At 47.5% G+C, this 19034-nt stretch overlaps 1 protein-coding gene across 1 annotated transcript in view; it reads right to left on the bottom strand.

Annotated features, from left to right (window-relative positions):
• LOC135058241 (C-type lectin domain family 2 member A-like) overlaps nt 1–19034 on the bottom strand; it is a 179482-nt gene that overhangs the window by 131963 nt on the left and 28485 nt on the right. The window contains exon 2 of the mRNA XM_063963780.1: nt 7210–7260. Coding sequence (XP_063819850.1) covers nt 7210–7260 — 51 coding nt within the window. The remainder of the gene's footprint in view (nt 1–7209; nt 7261–19034) is intronic.

Here is a 19034-nt window from a genome sequence, read left to right as displayed (position 1 = left end):
TGTATTAGTATGTACTTTGTTCTATTGTTGTTGTTTTTTTCTTTTCAGTATATAAACTATACATCATTAGTCATAGGAGAAAACATAATATATCTAATTAGAATTTTTGTATTGTACTAATGATCTTTGCAGATGTACAGAATCTGAGATACTACAATACTGCAGTGCTGTACAAAGAATATACTTCGTAACAGTGGAACTCTACACACTAAATACAATTCACTGTAAATAGAAACTACACTTGGTTAGATTATCAGCTCGCTCGCCCTAACCCCCACCTCCCCCTTTGTTTCATTATTTAAAACGACTTCTCAGTAGCAAACATGAAAACTAATTACAATAGACGCAGGAGTGAGCGGAGGATTCTGTGACGCAGATCTCACATCAGCCTTCAGAGCTATTATAAGTCTTTTTTGGCCATTGGAATATTTCCAGGAGTGCGACGATATCACAGAGACCCAGCACTACAGGGAGCATGCTCCTACTGGTACCTGGGAACTTATCTCTTATTATGGTACATAGAAAATAAGAATTTACTCACCGGTAATTCTATTTCTCGTAGTCCGTAGTGGATGCTGGGAACTCCGTAAGGACCATGGGGAATAGACAAGCTCCGCAGGAGACTGGACACTCTAAAAGAAAGATTAGGTACTATCTGGTGTGCACTGGCTCCTCCCCCTATGCCCCTCCTCCAGACCTCAGTTAGGGAAACTGTGCCCGGAAGAGCTGACACAAGGAAAGGATTTGGAATCCAGGGTAAGACTCATACCAGCCACACCAATCACACCGTACAACCTGTGATCTGAACCCAGTTAACAGTATGAACAACAACTGAGCCTCAGTAACGGATGGCTCATAACAATAACCCTTTAGTGAAGCAATAACTATATACACGTATTGCAGAGAGTCCGCACTTGGGACGGGCGCCCAGCATCCACTACGGACTACGAGAAATAGAATTACCGGTGAGTAAATTCTTATTTTCTCTGACGTCCTAGTGGATGCTGGGAACTCCGTAAGGACCATGGGGATTATACCAAAGCTCCCAAACGGGCGGGAGAGTGCGGATGACTCTGCAGCACCGAATGAGCAAACTCAAGGTCCTCCTCAGCCAGGGTATCAAACTTGTAGAATTTAGCAAATGTGTTTGAACCCGACCAAGTAGCAGCTCGGCAAAGCTGTAAAGCCGAGACCCTTCGGGCAGCCGCCCAAGATGAGCCCACCTTCCTTGTGGAATGGGTTTTTACTGATTTAGGATGCGGCAGTCCAGCCGCAGAATGTACCAGCTGAATCGTGCAACAGATCCAGCGAGCAATAGTTTGCTTTGAAGCAGGAGCACCCAGCTTGTTGGGTGCATGCAGGATAAATAGCGAGTCAGTTTTCTTGACTCCAGCCGTCCTGGAAACATAAATTTTCAAAGCCCGGACTACGTCCAGCAACTTGGAAGCCTCCAAGTCCCGAGTAGCCGCAGGCACCACAATAGGTTGGTTCCAACAGCATGACCACCTTCCACGTGAGATACTTTAGCTCCACGGTCTTAAGTGGCTCAAACCAGTGTGATTTCAGAAAATCCAACACAACGTTAAGATCCCAAGGTGCCACTGGAGGCACAAAAGGGGGCTGAATATGCAGCACTCCCTTAACAACGTCTGAACTTCAGGCAGTGAAGCCAGTTCTTTTTGAAAGAAAAAATAGATAGGGCCGAAATCTGGACCTTTATGGATCCTAATTTTAGGCCCATAGTCACTCCTGACTGTAGGAAGTGCAGGAATCGACCCAGCTGGAATTCCTCTGTAGGGGCCTTCCTGGCCTCACACCAAGCAACATATTTTCGCCATATACGGTGAGAATGTTTTGCTGTCACGTCTTTCCTAGCCTTTATCAGCGTAGGAATAACTTCATCCGGAATGCCCTTTTCCGCTAGGATCCGGCGTTCAACCGCCATGCCGTCAAACGCAGCAAGTCTTGGAACAGACGGGGCTCCTGCTGTAACAGGTCTTGTCTGAGAGGCAGAGGCCATGGGTCCTCGGAGATCATTTCTTGTAGTTCTGGGTACCAAGTTCTTCTTGGCCAATCCGGAACGATGAGTATAGTTCTTACTCCTCTCTTTCTTACTATCCTCAGTACCTTGGGTATGAGAGGAAGAGGAGGGAACACATAAACAGACTGGTACACCCACGGTGTCATTAGTGCGTCCACAGCTATCGCCTGAGGGTCCCTTGACCTGGCGCAATATTTTTTTTAGCTTTTTGTTGAAGCGGGACGCCATCATGTCCACCTGTGGCAGTTCCCAGCGATTTACAATCTGTGTGAAGACTTCTTGATGAAGTCCCCACTCTCCCGGGTGGAGGTCGTGCCTGCTGAGGAAGTCTGCTTCCTAGTTGTCCACTCCCGGAATGAACACTGCTGACAGTGCTAGCACGTGATTCTCCGCCCATCGAAGAATCCTTGTGGCTTCTGCCATTGCCATCCTGCTTCTTGTGCCACCCTGGCGGTTTACATGGGCGACCGCCGTGATGTTGTCTGACTGAATCAGTACTGGTTGGTTTTGAAGCAGGGGCTCTGCTTGCCTCAGGGCGTTGTAAATGGCCCTTAGTGCCAGTATATTTATGTGTAGTGAAGTCTCCAGACTTGACCACTGTCCTTGGAAGTTTCTTCCCTGAGTGACTGCCCCCCATCCTCGGAGGCTTGCATCCGTGGTCACCAGGACCCAGTCCTGTATGCCGAATCTGCGGCCCTCGAGAAGATGAGCACTCTGCAGCCACCACAGCAGAGACACCCTGGCCCTTGGGGACAGGATGATCAACCGATGCATCTGAAGATGCGATCCGGACCATTTGTCCAACAGATCCCACTGAAAGATCCTTGCATGGAACCTGCCGAAGAGAATTGCTTCGTAATTAGCCACCATCTTTCCCAGGACTCACGTGCAGTGATGCACAGACACCTGTTTTGGTTTCAGGAGGTCCCTGACCAGAGATGACAATTCCTGGGCCTTCTCCACCGGGAGAAACACCTTTTTCTGTTCTGTGTCCAGAATCATGCCCAGGAAAAGCAGACGCGTCGCAGGAATCAGCTGCGACTTTGGGATAGTCAGAATCCAGCCGTGCTGTTGCAACACTTCCTGAGAGAGTGCTACGCTGACCAACAACTGCTCTCTGGACCTCGCCTTTATGAGGAGATCGTCCAAGTACGGGATAATAACTCCCTTCTTCCGAAGGAGTATCATCATTTCGGCCATTACCTTGGTAAATATTCTCGGTGCCGTGGACAGGCCAAACGGCAACGTCTGGAATTGGTAATGACAGTCCTGTACTACAAATCTGAGGTACTCCCGGTGAGGTGGGTAAATGGGGACATGCAAGTAAGCATCTTTGATGTCCAGCGAAACCATAAAATCCCCCTCTTCCAGACTTGCAATGACCGCTCTGAGCGATTCCATTTTGAACTTGAATTTCTTTATATAAAAGTGTTCAAGGACTTTAAATTCAGAATGGGTCTCGCCAAACCGTCCGGTTTCGGTACCACAAACATTGTGGAATAGTAACCCCTTCCCTGTTGAAGGAGGGGGACCTTGATTATCACCTGCTGGAGGTACAGCTTGTGAACTGCCGCCAGTACTACCTCCCTTTCCCTGGGAGCAGCTGGCAAGGCAGATTTGAGGTAACGGCGAGGGGGAGTCGCCTCGAACTCCAGCTTGTATCCCTGAGATACAATTTGTACAGCCCATAGATCCACTTGTGAGCGAACCCACTGGTTGCTGAAGTTTCGGAGACGCGCCCCACCCGCACCTGGCTCTGCCTGTGGAGCCCCAACGTCATGCGGTGGACTTAGTGGAAGCAGGGGAGGATTTTTGTTCCTGGGAACTGGCTGCCTGGTGCAGCTTCTTTCCTCTACCCTTGCCTCTGGCCAGAAAGGATGCTCCTCTGACCCGCTTGCCTATCTGAGGCCGAAAGGACTGCACTTGATAATACGGTGCTTTCTTAGGCTGTGAGGGAACCCGAGGTAAAAAAGTCGGACTTCCCAGCTGTTGCTGTGGATACGAGGTCCGAGAGACCGTCCCCAAACAATTCCTCACCCTTATAAGGCAAAACCTCCATATGTTTTTTAGAATCAGCATCACCTGTCCACTGCCGAGTCCATAATACTCTCCTGGCAGAAATGGACATTGCATTAATTCTAGATGCCAGCAGGCAAATGTCCCTCTGGGCATCCCACATATATAAGACGACGTCTTTTATATGTTCGAGGGTTAGCAAAGCAGTATCCCTGTCGAGGGAATCAATGTTGTCTGACAGGGTATCAGTCCATGCTGCTGCAGCACTACACATCCAGGCTGAAGTAATAGCAGGTCTCAGTAGAGTACCAGAGTGTGTATACACAGACTTCAGGATAGCTTCCTGCTTTCTATCCGCAGGCTCCTTTAGGGCGGCCGTATCCTGAGACGGCAGTGCCACCCTTTTAGATAAGCGTGTGAGCGCCTTGTCCACCCTAGGGGATGTTTCCCAACGTAACCTATCCGTTGGCGGGAAAGGGTTCGCCATCAGTAACCTCTTAGAAATCACTAGTTTCTTATCAGGTGAACACCACGCTTCTTCACACAATTCATTTAATTCATCAGATGGGGGAAAAGTCACTGGCTGCTTTTTCTCCCCAAACATAATACCCCTCTTGGTGGTAATCGGGTTAATGTCAGAAATGTGCAATACATCTTTCATTGCAGTAATCATGCATCGGATGGCCTTTGTAGACTGTACATTTGTCTCATCCTCATCTACACTGGAGTCAGACTCCGTGTCGACATCTGTGTCTACCATCTGAGCTAGCGGGCGTTTATGAGCCCCCGACGGCTTCCGAGTCGCCTGGGCAGGTGCGGGCTGAGACCCCGGCTGTCCCAAGGCTGCTGCGTCATCGAACCTTTTATGTAAGGAGTTGACACTGTCGGTTAAGACCTTCCACATATCCATCCAATCAAGTGTCGGCCCCGTCGGGGGCGACACCACATTTATCTGCCCCTGCTCCGCCTCCACGTAAACCTCCTCATCAAACATGTCGACACAGCCCTACCGACACACCGCACACACACAGAGAATGCTCAGACTGAGGACAGGACCCCACAAAGTCCTTTGGGGAGACAGAGAGAGAGTATGCCAGCACACACCACAGCGCTATATAACACAGGGATTCACACTATAAAAAGAGATTTACCCAATAGCTGCTTAAATATCTTATTTGCGCCTAAATTTATGTGCCCCCCCTCTCTTTTTACCCTTCTTGTATCAGGATACTGCAGGGGAGAGCCTGGGGAGCTGCTTCCAGCGGAGCTGTAAAGGAAAAATGGCGCTGGTGTGCTGAGGAAGAAGGCCCCGCCCCCTCAGCGGCGGGCTTCTGTCCCGCGTTTTCTGTAACTTAATGGCGGGGTTTTTTACACATATACAGTTAACAGACTGTATTATGTGTATTTTATGCCAAAAGGTATTATAATTGCTGCCCAGGGCACCCCCCCCCCCCCAGCGCCCTGCACCCTAGTGACCGGAGTGTGTGGTGTGCTGTGGGAGAAATGGCGCACAGCTGCAGTGCTGTGCGCTACCTTAATGAAGACAGGAGTCTTCTGCCGCCGATTTCATCGCTTCTCTTCTGTCTTCTGGCTCTGCAAGGGGGACGGCTGCGCGGCTCCGGGAACGGACGATCGAGGTCAGGCCCTGTGTTCGAACCCTCTGGAGCTAATGATGTCCAGTAGCCTAAGAAGCACAAGCTAGCTGCAAGCAGGTAGGTTTGCTTCTCTCCCCTCAGTCCCACGTAGCAGTGAGTCTGTTGCCAGCAGATCTCACTGAAAATAAAAAACCTAACAAATACTTTCTTTTCTAGCAAGCTCAGGAGAGCCCACTAGGAGCACCCAGCTCTGGCCGGGCACAGATTCTAACTGAGGTCTGGAGGAGGGGCATAGAGGGAGGAGCCAGTGCACACCAGATAGTACCTAATCTTTCTTTTAGAGTGCCCAGTCTCCTGCGGAGCCAGTCTATTCCCCATGGTCCTTACGGAGTTCCCAGCATCCACTAGGACGTCAGAGAAATATAGAACAAGTTAATGGAAAGATATATTTGTGTGTTTAATAGGCAGTTGTTTGCAGTGATAAGTATACTTTAACCCGTAGATACTCAAACACGGTCCGCAAGGCACCCCGGCAGTCCGAGTTTTTAGTTTATCCATGCCTGGACACAGGTGACTTAATTAGTACCTCAGTCAATTTGATTTAACCGTCTGTGCTGGGCCATGGATATACCTAAGACCTGGACCATTGCAGTGCCTTGAGGATCGCGTTTGAGAGCCACTGCTTTACTTATCTATTAAGTTTCTTATATAGTGCTGCAAATTCCATTGCACTTACGTTGGGCACATTGATAAAACATATCTGGGTAATAACAAACAGTCAGAGGTAGGAGGGCCCTGCTCACAAGCTTACAATCTATGGGGAACTAGTCATTGATGCACAAGGATAGGTGAATGTGAAGAAAGAGAAAATATGTGAGGATATGTGCGGACTGTACAGAGGGGATATAATTGGACAGGAAAGCTTATGAAGGTTGAGTGAGTGAATGTGATACGCTTGCCTGAAGAGGTGAGTTTTCAGGGAACGCTTGAAGGTTTGGAGACTAGAGGAGAGTCTTATTGTGCGTGGTAGGGTATTCCACAGAGTGGGTGCAGCCCGAAGAAAGTCCTACAATTGTGCATGGGAGCGAGTAATGAGAGTGGATAAGAGATGTAGATCTTGTGAAGAGCGGAGAGGTCGGGTTGGGAGATATTTTGAGATGAGTTAAGAGATGTACGTTGGTGTAGTTTGGTTAATGGTCTTGTGTGTAAGTAAAAGTATTTTATATTGAATACGGTAGAATACAGGTAACTAATGGAGGGACTGATATAGTGGATCTGCAGACGATGAACGTCTAGCGAGGAATATTAGCCTCGCAGCTGCATTCAGAATGGATTGTAGTGGTGAGAGTCTCTTCTTTGTAAGGCCAGTAAGAAGACTTTTGCAATAATCAATGCGGGAGATAATGAGAGCATGGATTACAGTTTTAGCAGTGTCTTGCATGTGTTGCGACTTGGCCAGGTAATGTACACCTGGCTCTGGCCGCATCCCATGCTAAAGTGCCAGGTAAGTGGTTAAGTAAGACAACTACACAATTTAATTTTTTCATCCATTATTACCTGGAGGAGACTTTTTGGAGCCTTTTGTTGGTTCTAGGATTGGGGAATGATCTGTAAAAAAAGAAAATCATGTATAGGTACAGTGAAAGAAACCGATATGCTTCCTGATACCACAATAGTGGGTATGTGCACTACTGGGGCACCGTGTTATTTCTTGGTGCTGTCCCACCTTCCAAATCCCCTAATGTGCTCTCCACAAAGCTGGTGAGGAAGTCAGGATGTATGGAGGCATTGGCGTTTCTATAACGGGTGCAGTGAGTGCGGTGCACACAGGCCCCTCAGTGCTGGGGGGCCCACACCGCACCCATTTCTCCTATACTTACCTTTCCGGAGTCCATCGCCGACTATGTGTGGGCCCCCTACTCTCCCGTAGCCGTCGCGCCGCTGCTAGCGCACTGACCACTAGAGACTCTGACACAGTGCCACAGTCTATAGAGCATGCGCAGGACTCCGAAAAAATGGATTATTTTAATCACATCTATCACTTACAAAGCACTTATGTGCTTCTCATTAACCCTTACTCATTTTCCCTTGCGTGCCGCTCTAGGGTGGCCAGCCTGTGCCAACATGATGGGGTCCTGCACCCCACACCCATACCTAGTGTTAGGGACCCCCAGTGACAGATGCCTTGCCGTTCGGCCTGGGGGCTTAACGCTATATCTGCAGATATATGCAACTAAGATCTCTGTATTATCTGATTATTATGTAGTGTTATTTCTCACTCAGTGTGCATTAGGGATAGCAAAATGTTTTTTCTTACTCAGAATTGCCCCTCCCTTTTACCACGAGTGACATCACAATCTGATTGAGCAGCTTGCCAATAAGTGTGTATTGTAGATTCTCTAAAGGGGTATGGGCTCGGAGAACAGAGAGTGGATGTAGGGAGGTTAAGAAATGGTGAATTTGAAGGAATTCAAAAGAGGGTCAAGTGTCTGGGAAGGGGTTTTCTGTTGTAATTCCAATAGGGATAACCATTGACCTTGGGCAGAAAAATCAGCAGGGAATCTAAATCCTGTGTTAGTCCAATTACGGAACCTGAAGGTGGAGTATCCAGGAAGAAATAGGGGATTGTGCCAGATAGGGGTTAATGGCGACGTTGGGGAGGTAAAGTTTATTTTAAGAGAGTAAAAATCAAAAGTTTGGTATTAAATTTAATAGTGGGGAGCAGTTTGAAAGCAGAGGGTGGTGTGCAGAAGGTAGACCCCATAAGGGGGTCAGATCTGGGAAATTAACATAGGCAGAGTTTCATGTCAGGAAGTCCTCTACCACCTCCTGGAACTGACCTCCCCAGGACTGTAACTGAAATACGTGGGGGACTGTGATTCCAAATAAAGCTTTACGAACATTACTGAGGAAGGGTGGTCTTCAGTATGCCGAATGTTGGGATCCCGGCGCACAGTATACCGGCGCCGGAATCCCGACACCTTCTCCCTCGTGGGGGTCCACGACACCTCTGGAGGGAGAATAAATAGCGTAGCGCGCCACCGTGCCAGCAGCGTGGCGAGCGCAACGAGCCCGCAAGGGGCTAATTTGCGCTCGCCACAATGTCGGTATGCCGGCGGTCGGGCTCCCGGCGCTGGTATGCTGGTCGCCGGCATACCATACTACACCCCTGAGGAAGAATGTAGGAACGGCTATGGGAAGGGTCTGAAAAAGATAGCCATATTGGAATAATCTTGACCGCTATGATCCTACCCAGCCACGACATAGGTCGGTTCCAGGATGTCAAATCGGTCTGCATTCTGAAGAACAGAGGCGGGAAATTTTCATGGAAAAGAGAATTATAGTGGGAGGTCAGATAAATCCCTAAGTATTTGATCTTTTTGTGTTGCCATTTGAAGTTAAAAGTAGTCTGAAGGCTTTCAGCATCCCGAAGGGGAACATGGAACAGCATGGCTTCCGACTTGGAGTAGTTAATCTTATAGTCTAAGACAGTGATGTAGACCCGAAGGACAGAAAAAAAGATTAGGGAGAAAAATCGCCGGTTGGGTCAGAGATAGGAGAATATCATCCGCAAAGAGAGAAATCTTAGAATTGATGTTGCCCATCCGCACACCTTGAATATCAGGGTGGGATCTAATTTGAGAGGCAAGCGGTTCAATTATAAGGGCAAATATAAGGAGGGAGGGCGGGGGGGAAAGGGGCAACCCTGCCTTGTGCCACTACTGATGCGGACCAGCCAGAAGGTACACCATTGATCAGGACCGTAGCAGAAGGAGTAGAGTACAATGCCAGGAGACCAGTGAGGAAGTCACCAGACATGCCAAAGGCTTCAAGAGCGGCCTTCATGAAACTCCAGGAGATCCTATCAAATGATTCAGCATCAAGGGAGAGTAAAATAGTAGGGGAATCTCCTGGAGTTTGAGATATTAACAAGATCAACAGCACATCTGGTGTACTCCCACCTCGCGACACAGGATAAATCCTACCTGGCCATAATGGATCGAGGAGGGGAGTAATAGATTCAGGCGGTTCACCAGGATTTTAGCAAATCTCTTCAAGTCTAAATACAGGAGGAAGATAGGTCTATAGCTAGCACAGTTAAGCGGATCCTTACTCTCCTTAGGGATCACTACAATTCCGGTTTCCAGCATCTCAGAAGGGAAAGGGTCTTCATGAAGAACCCTATTAAAGAGGGAATGGAAGTGAGGGACAAACAAGTCCAAAATTTCTTGTAACATGTATCAGTAAACCTGCCAGGGCCAGGGAATTTGCCATTATTTTGATCCTTTATAGTCTGTTCAATTTCATCAACTGACATCTCGGTGTTAAGGTGGTCTATACCCCTATGGGAAAATTTTGGCAGGTTGGATTTAGCAAGGAAATCAGAAATCCGGTCAGAATGGTACGGAAAGGATGGGGCAGGCGAGGAAAGGGGCAGATTGTACAAGTTAGTGTAATAGGTTTGGAAGGCAGCTCTAACAGACATAGGGTCATGAACTAGCTGGTTGTGGGGATCACGGATCGATATAATATTAGTATGGGCCCTGGCCGAGCGGAGTCGTGACACCAGAATTTTGTCCGCCTCGTACCCTCTCTCAGAAAAGGACTGGCAAAGCCATTTAAGGCACTTGGCCACCTGCCTGGAATAGAGAAGATCAAGTTCTGACTTGGATGCATGGAGTTCAGACAAAATAGTAGGGTCAGAAGAGGATTTATGTTGCTATTCTAAATTATGGAGTTTGATGGAAAGTTTGTTAATCTGGGTGAGAGATTCTTTCTTTCTGCTGGAAGCCATGCTGATCAAGTGTCCCCGTCGGACCGCTTTGTGTGCCAACCAAAGAGTGGATCTAGAAATATCTGGACAAAGTAATCAAAAAGTTGTGTCCGAAGTTGGGATAGTATTTCAGAGTTGTGCAACAGAGAGTCATTAAGGCGCTATATCATAGGACGAGGGGGTAAATCTGAAATATCAGAAGATATAGGGGCATAGTCTGACCAGATGAGTGGGTGAATGAGAGCCGACTGGGGATTCAGAGCGAGTTCATGGCTGAGCAGGATCACATCAATACGAGAGTATGAATTATGGGGACAAGAATAAAATGTGTAGTCACGAGCAGAAGGTTCTTTCACCCTTCAAGAGTCATAAAGAAGCTGGGACTTCATAAGACGGAGGAGAAAATTAGAATGTTGGGAGTGCAATGAGGAGATTGAGGCTGCAGGGGCCGAGCGATCCAAAGTGGGATTCAGAACAGAGTTAAATCGCCAGCGACAATGCGTTCTTGTCGAAATCAGGTAAGAATGGTAGCCTAATTTAGCAAAAAAATGTGATTTGGTGCTGGTTAGAGGCATACACATTAATCAAATTACAAAATTTATTATTTAGCTTCCTTACTAATATGAGTTAGCTGCTCTCTCTGTCGACATGAGAATCAATAGGTTCAAAGGTAAGGCTACGAGCAAACATGGAAGGTTTGATCGCAAGCATGGAAGGTGATGGGGTAAAACGTGCAATGCAGCTCAAGTTGGGAATTGTGCAAAAAAATGGGTCTCTTGGAGAAAGACCAAGTCGTCTCTATGAAGTTTAAGAGTAGCAAAGCGTTTCCCACATTTTTGGGGGCTATGTAGCCTCTTTGCATTATAGAACAGAATGCGGACACCTATGGGCAACAAACGGAAAGGTGGGTACTGATAAGGGATAGTAAGCACTAAGAGTGGCATGAGTGAGTGAAGTAGTAAATAAGAAGGATTGAGAACAATGCATTTTGTGGTCAAGAGGGAGGAAAGGTAAGTGAAAGAGGGGGGAGGAGGGGTTGGTTGGTCATCTGGCGAAGTAGGCCAGGACCTATGGTGCTGACAAAAGGGAAGGGATACTACTTGTCCGGGGGACACCTAGGTCAGCTAGAGGGTTATAAGCCCGGAGATGGCATGGCATTAAATGGAAGCATAAGAGTACGGGGAGAAGAAGTAGTCCGGGGACAGACCCTTCTTGGGGAACCTAGAAAAGACAGCTGGGAGTGATTGAAGACTAGAGAAAACAAGTAGGCAGAGCAAGGAAGAGAGAAGCCGAGAAAAAAAAAAAAAGGGGGGGGGAGAAGCAGGGCTTTGGCACACGAAGGAAAGGAAAAAGTGAAGAAAACATTGGAAAACCATGGAAGAGAACAGGAAAAGGGGCAGGAGAAAACACCCACACTATAAAAATTATATATATATATATATATATATATAAAATTCCCAAGTGCGCTATATAGGAACGTCTGTTCGGTAATTCTTCCAATGTTGTTTCCATAGGTGTAAGTTGGATATTGGAGAACGTTTGTGACCGGGAACCTGTAATGGACACCCCTCACCAAATGGTCACCCAAACAGGAGGCCCAAGGCCAATTAATAAAAGATTATTTTAATAACATTCATTTGAACAAATGCAATTTTTACATAGTTCATCATGTAATGAGTATACAGATAGTAAAAATAAATGTCAGTAAAAAAAGACAACCACTGCGTTTGTTAAATAATTTAAACTCTAGATACTCCCTCACCTTTTTATGGTGTGAGCTCACAAGGGAGCATCTTCACAAACTAAGAAGGGGTTTGTCAGTCATACGTTTCCTAAGTTTCCTGCCACCAGTCCTGCCACCAATTTCCGCAATATTGGTTTTCAAGTAGTGGAGTGCCTGAACAGAGGCACTGACATCCTTAACTTCATTAAGGAAGAAGAGAAAGTCTTGTCGGGTGATAGGTGCGAAGTCCTCAGATGCAGAGAGTCCGAGTGGTCATGGGTGTGTTCAGATTTATCAGATCTAGGCTTGGCAGGAGTGGTATGCCAAGAGAGGAATGGGGTGAGGTCATCCCCCTGAAGAATTTTTCCCCCCTGTAGGCATCTTGGGAGGAAAGGGGAAGGTTAACACAAAAATAGGTGAGGAGTTGCTCCACTAGCGTAGCTCAGGTCCAAAAAGGGTAAGGAGGTAGGATTAGGGAAGAATCATCGATGGAACAGTGGCCACTAGTAAATTATAGGTGCGGATCCACTGCAAGAAGGGTGGAATATGGTGGTACACCCCTAGGACATGGAACTGTCGGTGCAGCAAATAGGCTCTGGCGGGGCATTGGGTGAGAGAAGACGTGCCTCCAATAAGGAAGGTGTGGTAGAAGGGGTAGACAGGTTGAAAAAGGATGGGAGCCAAGACTATAGCGCGTATTTTACCCGGATCTGATGGCGGGGACTCACTTTTCAAAAATGGGAGGGTCCCCAGGGATGCGCTCCGCTGCAGCCAACTACTTGTAAATTGAAGGGGACGGCGCTTCTTGCCCGTACAGAATGGAGCCTTACCACTGGCAGTCTGGCGGTGCCCCCTCCCCCTCTTGGTCACGTGCAGTGACCAGGAGGGGGAGGGGGCACCGCCACACTGCCTGTGGTAAGGCTCCGCTCTGTACAGGCAGGAAGCACCGTCCCCTTCAATTTACAAGTAGTTGGCTGCAGCAGCTTCACACGGGAGCCGGGCCGAGAGAGAAGACGGCTCTGCGGCTGCTGTACGGGGCGGGCGGGCGGTGACTCGCCAACTCGTTTCTGTGCCTCCCTCCCGCCATCAAGCCCGGTTTAAAGAAGGGGCGGTCATCCCTGGGCCCCCACACACTGTCCCTTGAATCAGACACAGGCACTATTGAAACGTGATACAGCATTTAGCGTGTCTCCGTTCCCCCCTCTGTGCAGCCGCCGAGGAGCCACTCATCATGATCATACTGCCGGAACACAGTCTCGCGGGAAGCCAAATCCCGCGAGACACTCAATGCGGATGCTGCAGTACTGAAGTAATGGAGCTTCAGTGAATGAGTGAATGAGGCTCCAACTTCAGCGCCGCCAGCTGACAGGTGCTGGCGAGCAGCTTGGCTGGCTACACCGGACCCCCTACCCATTGTGGTGCAGTGCTGCCTGGACCAGTGGTATGCAGAAATGTGAGTTTTTTAGGTAGTAGCCTGTAATATAACATTAATTTTATTATATATGTGTAAAATATAATATTGATCTTTTAATTGTGGTTAGTGCATATTCACTAATTAATCCTACAGTAGTTTAAGCTGTAAAATCAGAAAAAATATTGAATCAGTCATTTTTTCTAAGAGGTTATTACTAATAATCCCTTAGTAAGAATTACTTATTCAATAATAATTGTGATTTTACAGATTAAACTACTGTAGGATTAACTAGTGAATTTGTACTAACCACAATTAATAAGATAAATATTATATATATATATTTTTACATATATATATATAGGGAAACAATTGCTATATTCAATAATTATGTTGTTAATTGCCACTGCATCACTTTTATTGATAGGGGCCCCCACAAGTTTGTTGCCCTGGGGCCCCCACAGACTTTAATCTGGCCCTGCCCGCCACCCAGTCAAGATGGACTAATATTTTTATCCTCTCCCTCCTCCCGACCCGCACTCTCTCTCCCCCTCCCATCCACGCTCTCTCTCCCCCTCCCATCCACGCTCTCCCTCCTCCCGTCCGCACTCTCTCTCCCCCTCCCAACCACGCTCTCTCTCCCCCTCCCATCCGTGCTCTCCCTCCTCCCGTCCGCACTCTCTCTCCCCCTCCCATCCGCGCTCTCTCTCCCCCTCCCATCCATGCTCTCCCTCCTCCCGTCTGTGCTCTCTCTCCCTCCTCCCGTCCGCGCAATATGTATAACGGCGTGCTCTACCTGGCGCAGTGTGTATAACGGCGTGCTCTACCTGGCGCAGTGTGCATAACGGCGTGCTCTACCTGGCGCAGTGTGCATAACGGCGTGCTCTACCTGGCGCAGTGTGTATAACGGCGTGCTCTACCTGGCGCAGTGTGTATAACGTGCTCTACCTGGCGCAGTGTGTATAACGTGCTCTACCTGGCGCAGTGTGTATAACGTGCTCTACCTGGCGCAGTGTATATAGGAGGTTCTACCTGGTGCAATGTGTATAAGCGGCACTACAGTGTGGTGTAATGTGAATTGGCACTATTATGTGGTCACGCCCCTTCTCCATGAAGCCATGCCCCTAAATTTTTGCGGCGCGCCTGCGGCGCGCACCACCGGTTGTTTCGGATCTGGGAGGTGGAACTCCAATTCACTTTCTGCCAAAGGGCACCAAAATATCTAGTTAAAGCTCTGGGGCAGACTGTCCTGCATGCTACACACCCCAGCAGCACTGTCACCCCATTCCCCCACCTTGCAACACTTCTGTAGTGTCCAAATAAGATTAATATGAATAAAAAACTTAATTCCGATGGGACCCAGAAAAGAACCGGTAGGACCCCAATTTTTAAAAGTTAGGGGTCCCTGGGACCCACTTTTTTTTGGGCTCAGCGCGATCACTGCAAGTATATATGCAACAGAGTAGCACGACTTGCAGCATGGGCACAGAACACTAGCGCCTGTCTTAGAGGACAGGTGAGGGGAAGAACAAGTCCATATATGGCTTATATCGAGTATTGGGGGAGTGCTGGCAAAAATTTCAGGGAAGCAGCTACAGTCTGGTGCAATTACAGAGTCTGAACACAGGAGGGAGCACCAACATCAAAAACAAAGCTCTGTTACAGAGTTTGATTAGAAAGGAACACAGACAGCAGTAAAATACAATATGATAAAATACAGTACCTCTGGAGTGGAGAAGGGTGCACACTAAAGAGATACGGGTAGGGAAGACTTGGCTATAGAGGAGCGCTCCTACAGTAACTCCCTCAGGGTTCTCCACCAGAAACAGACCAGCCAGCACCTCCAGTGTCAGAGGTGCAGTCAGGTTGTGTCACCTCCTAACTGTCATTTGTCAAACCCAGCCTGTAACATGGCCGTTAGGTGCGGATTGGCTGGGACTTTATCACCTTCCATTTTATCACTTCACCAGGCTTAATAAATCTGCCCAACGGAGATTAAATTCCATTCGATATGTGATAATTGAACACATATATACAACGGAAATTAATACAGAAGCCCTAGTACCTGTAGGTAGCAGCTTCTAATAGGGAGGATGCGAAAAGAACCATAACTTGGACGCAATATATTCTTTATTCAAATCCAAGAGACCACAATTTATAATTGCCAATACATACTGTATTTACACTTTTCTTTTTTTTTAATTGTATTTATGTCTTTGTTATGTGTAATAACTGAAAAACAAACAAAAAAAAAACTATTGAATTTAAAAAAATAAAAAAAAAAAGGGAAGAAAATTAAACGAGTCAAGCTAAAAGTTTAGGATGAGACCTGATCCCAGCCAGCTCTGACCTGTTGCAGAATGACAGCTCTTTGGCGGAGTTAGAATGTCTGTGCATGGCCAGGAATGCCCCTGAAAATGTGCCCTGTGCACCCTGTTTATCACATTACAATACCCTTGTAACACATTATGAAATCACTCTGTACTTCAGTAGTGTCTTAACACCACCCACTCACTAAATAGGAAGCTACAGTATGTGCGTCAGGGAGAACCTAGGCGTACGTCCACAAACAGACACTGGGGGTTTTCCCATTCCCCTGTAGGCCAGTCCAACCCTGGGGATAATGTACAATGTAGTCTATGCCGCTTCCTGACACATACTAGGACACTTTGCAGACCATAAAGTTACGGATACATGCCATGTGTCACTGTAAAGTATATACACACACACACACACACCACTATAAATGGGTAGATACAATATCATGCAACTCCGTAACGTATACAATGTCAGACACAATTAGTGCAATACTACTCTATAAACACATATACCCCCTGCTATTACTATATACCATATAAACAGCAATGCCCGACAGTCCGATATAGCGGCTCTAGCCACACTAAAGGGCCCTACACACTCAGCGACCCGCCGCCGAGCTGCCCGACCCGGTGCCGGGGTGGGGTGTCAGTGAAGTTTCTTCACTCCCCCTATCACCCGGCTCCATAGCAGTGCATGCTAACATGGACGAGATCATCAATATTGGCCTGCATGTATAAGCAATCCGGCGCCAACGATGAACGAGCGCAGGGCCGCGCATCATTCATACTTGGTGCCTACACACTGAACAATATGAACGAGTTCTCGTTCATAACATTCATATCGGTCATATCGCCTGATGTGTAGGGCCTATAAGGGGTGCTGCAGATTGCGATATTAGATGAACAGTTAACGGCTGTCTTAATTATGTTTTGCACTTGAATAAATTAAACCAACTGTCAGTATTCACATTATAACAGAGTGGTAATTGTCACATTTTGAGGACCATAGTTGTCTACTTATACATTTTGTATGCTCATTGAAAGTTTCCATGTATTTCAACGATTTAAATGCATAAGCCATCAATCTCAGTATAGAGAATATTACCAATTTTAAAAGGAGACACACCTATGTGGAGATCAGAAACAGTGACTCAAGGATTATAGAGCAGGTATTCCCAACCACGGTCCTCAAGGCACACTAACAGTGCAGGTTTTAGTGATATCCAGGCTTCAGCACAGATGGTTAAATCAAAATAGCTCAGCTACTAATTAAGTTACCTGTGCTGAAGCCTGGATATCACTAAAACCTGGACTGTTAGTGTGCCTTGAGGACCGTGGTTGGGAATGCCTGTTATAGAGTATCACAAATAATTGTAAAACACGAGTACTTTCGCTTTCTATTTTCTATTCATTATTTTTCTCTCATCAACACAAGTGCCATAAACACATTCGATAGGGGCTGACAACAGAAGCGCATACTTTTTCCACGCAGAGACACAGAGGATTCGCTCATCAGTTCGATGTCTCAGATATAATTGATGACAGCAGAAATCAGGATTCTGGTACTTACCGATAAATCCCTTTCTCAGATTCCACAGGGGCCACTGGAGCGTAGTTACAATGGGGAATAGTAGGCAGTAATTGGGAGCTGGCACTTTAAAAAACTCTAACCCTGTGGCTAGCTCCTCCCCTACTATCTCCCCTCCAAGCCAGTCTACGTAAAACTGCCCAAGGAGAGCTGTAATATTGAAAACCTTAAGGTAGAGGAGGTTAATGACGTCCAGTCAACCAGGATAACCCAAACTAAACCTGGAATAGAACCTAACAACAAACAGGCTAACCTGAACTCAACAAGCGGTCATTTATTGAACCGCAAACCGTTAAGCAAAAAACAAGGAGGAACAGCGCTGGGCGGTCGTCCAGTGGCCCCTGTGGAATCGGAGACAGGGATTTATCGGTAAGTACCAAAATCCTGATTTCTCCTTCATCCACTAGGGGCCACTGGAGCGTAGTTACAATGGGGAAGTCCCAGAGCTCCCAGAACGGGTGGGAGAGCGCTGAGAGTCCTGTAAAACCGCTCGGCCAAACTGAGATGCAGAGGCCACAAAAGTGTCAAACTTGTAGAATTTGACAAACGTATGACGCCCGGACCAAGTAGCCGCCCGACATAAAGTAGTCATAGAGACCCCCCGGGCAGCCACCCACGAAGGTCCCACAGAGCGTGTGGAGTGTGCTGAAATGGAAGATGGAGGTTCCCGAGAAGCTGCCAAATAAGCTTGTCTGATGGTCAGTCGAATCCATCGAGACAAGGTTTGCTTAGAGGCCAACCACGGCGGGCAGCGTCGTACAGAACAAATAAGGAATCTGACTTCTGAATAGCTGAAGTCCTATCCACATAGATCTTGAGCGCTCTTACAACGTCCAATGATCTCGTATCCGGAGAGTCCCCCGAGAGGGCCGGGACGACAAGCGGCTGATTGATGTGAAAATCCGACACCACCTTAGGTAGAAAGGACATACGAGTACGAAGCTCGGCCCTATCCGCATGAAACACCAGGTAAGGAGACCTGCAAGAGAGAGCCCCCAGTTCCCACACCCTTCTAGCTGAAGCCAGCGCCAGGAGAAGAACCACCTTCCAGGTGAGATATTTTATCTCTACTGATTCCAGGGACTCAAACAATGAAGACTGCAGAAAAGACAGGACAAGACTGAGGTCCCATGGCGCTGTCGGAGGACGGAAGGGAGGCTGTATTCGAAGAACCCCTTGAAAGAAGGTCTGAACCTCAGGCAGCAAGGCTAACCTTTTCTGGAAGAAAACCGAAAGAGCAGAGACCTGCACTTTTAGCGAGCCCAGTCTTAGGCCTGCTGAAAAACCCGCCTGCAAAAAACGGAGAAGACGGGCTAAGCTATACACGGAAGGAGAAAATTCTCGACGTTCACACCATGCTACATAAGCCTTCCAAATGCGGAAGTAGTGAGAAGATGTAACTGACTTTCTAGCTCGAAGCATAGTAGGTATAACTGTACGAGGAATCCCCTTCCTTGTCAAGATGGCTTTCTCAACAGCCACGCCGTCAAACGTAGCCTGCGTAAGTCTGGATAAAGAAAAGGACCCTGTTGTAGAAGGTCGTCTCGTAGTGACAAGGTCCAAGGTTC

The sequence above is a fragment of the Pseudophryne corroboree genome, chromosome 3, assembly GCF_028390025.1.
Source record: "Pseudophryne corroboree isolate aPseCor3 chromosome 3, aPseCor3.hap2, whole genome shotgun sequence".
NCBI classification, from domain to species: domain Eukaryota; kingdom Metazoa; phylum Chordata; class Amphibia; order Anura; family Myobatrachidae; genus Pseudophryne; species Pseudophryne corroboree.
This window is presented reverse-complemented; position numbering and strand designations above follow the sequence as displayed.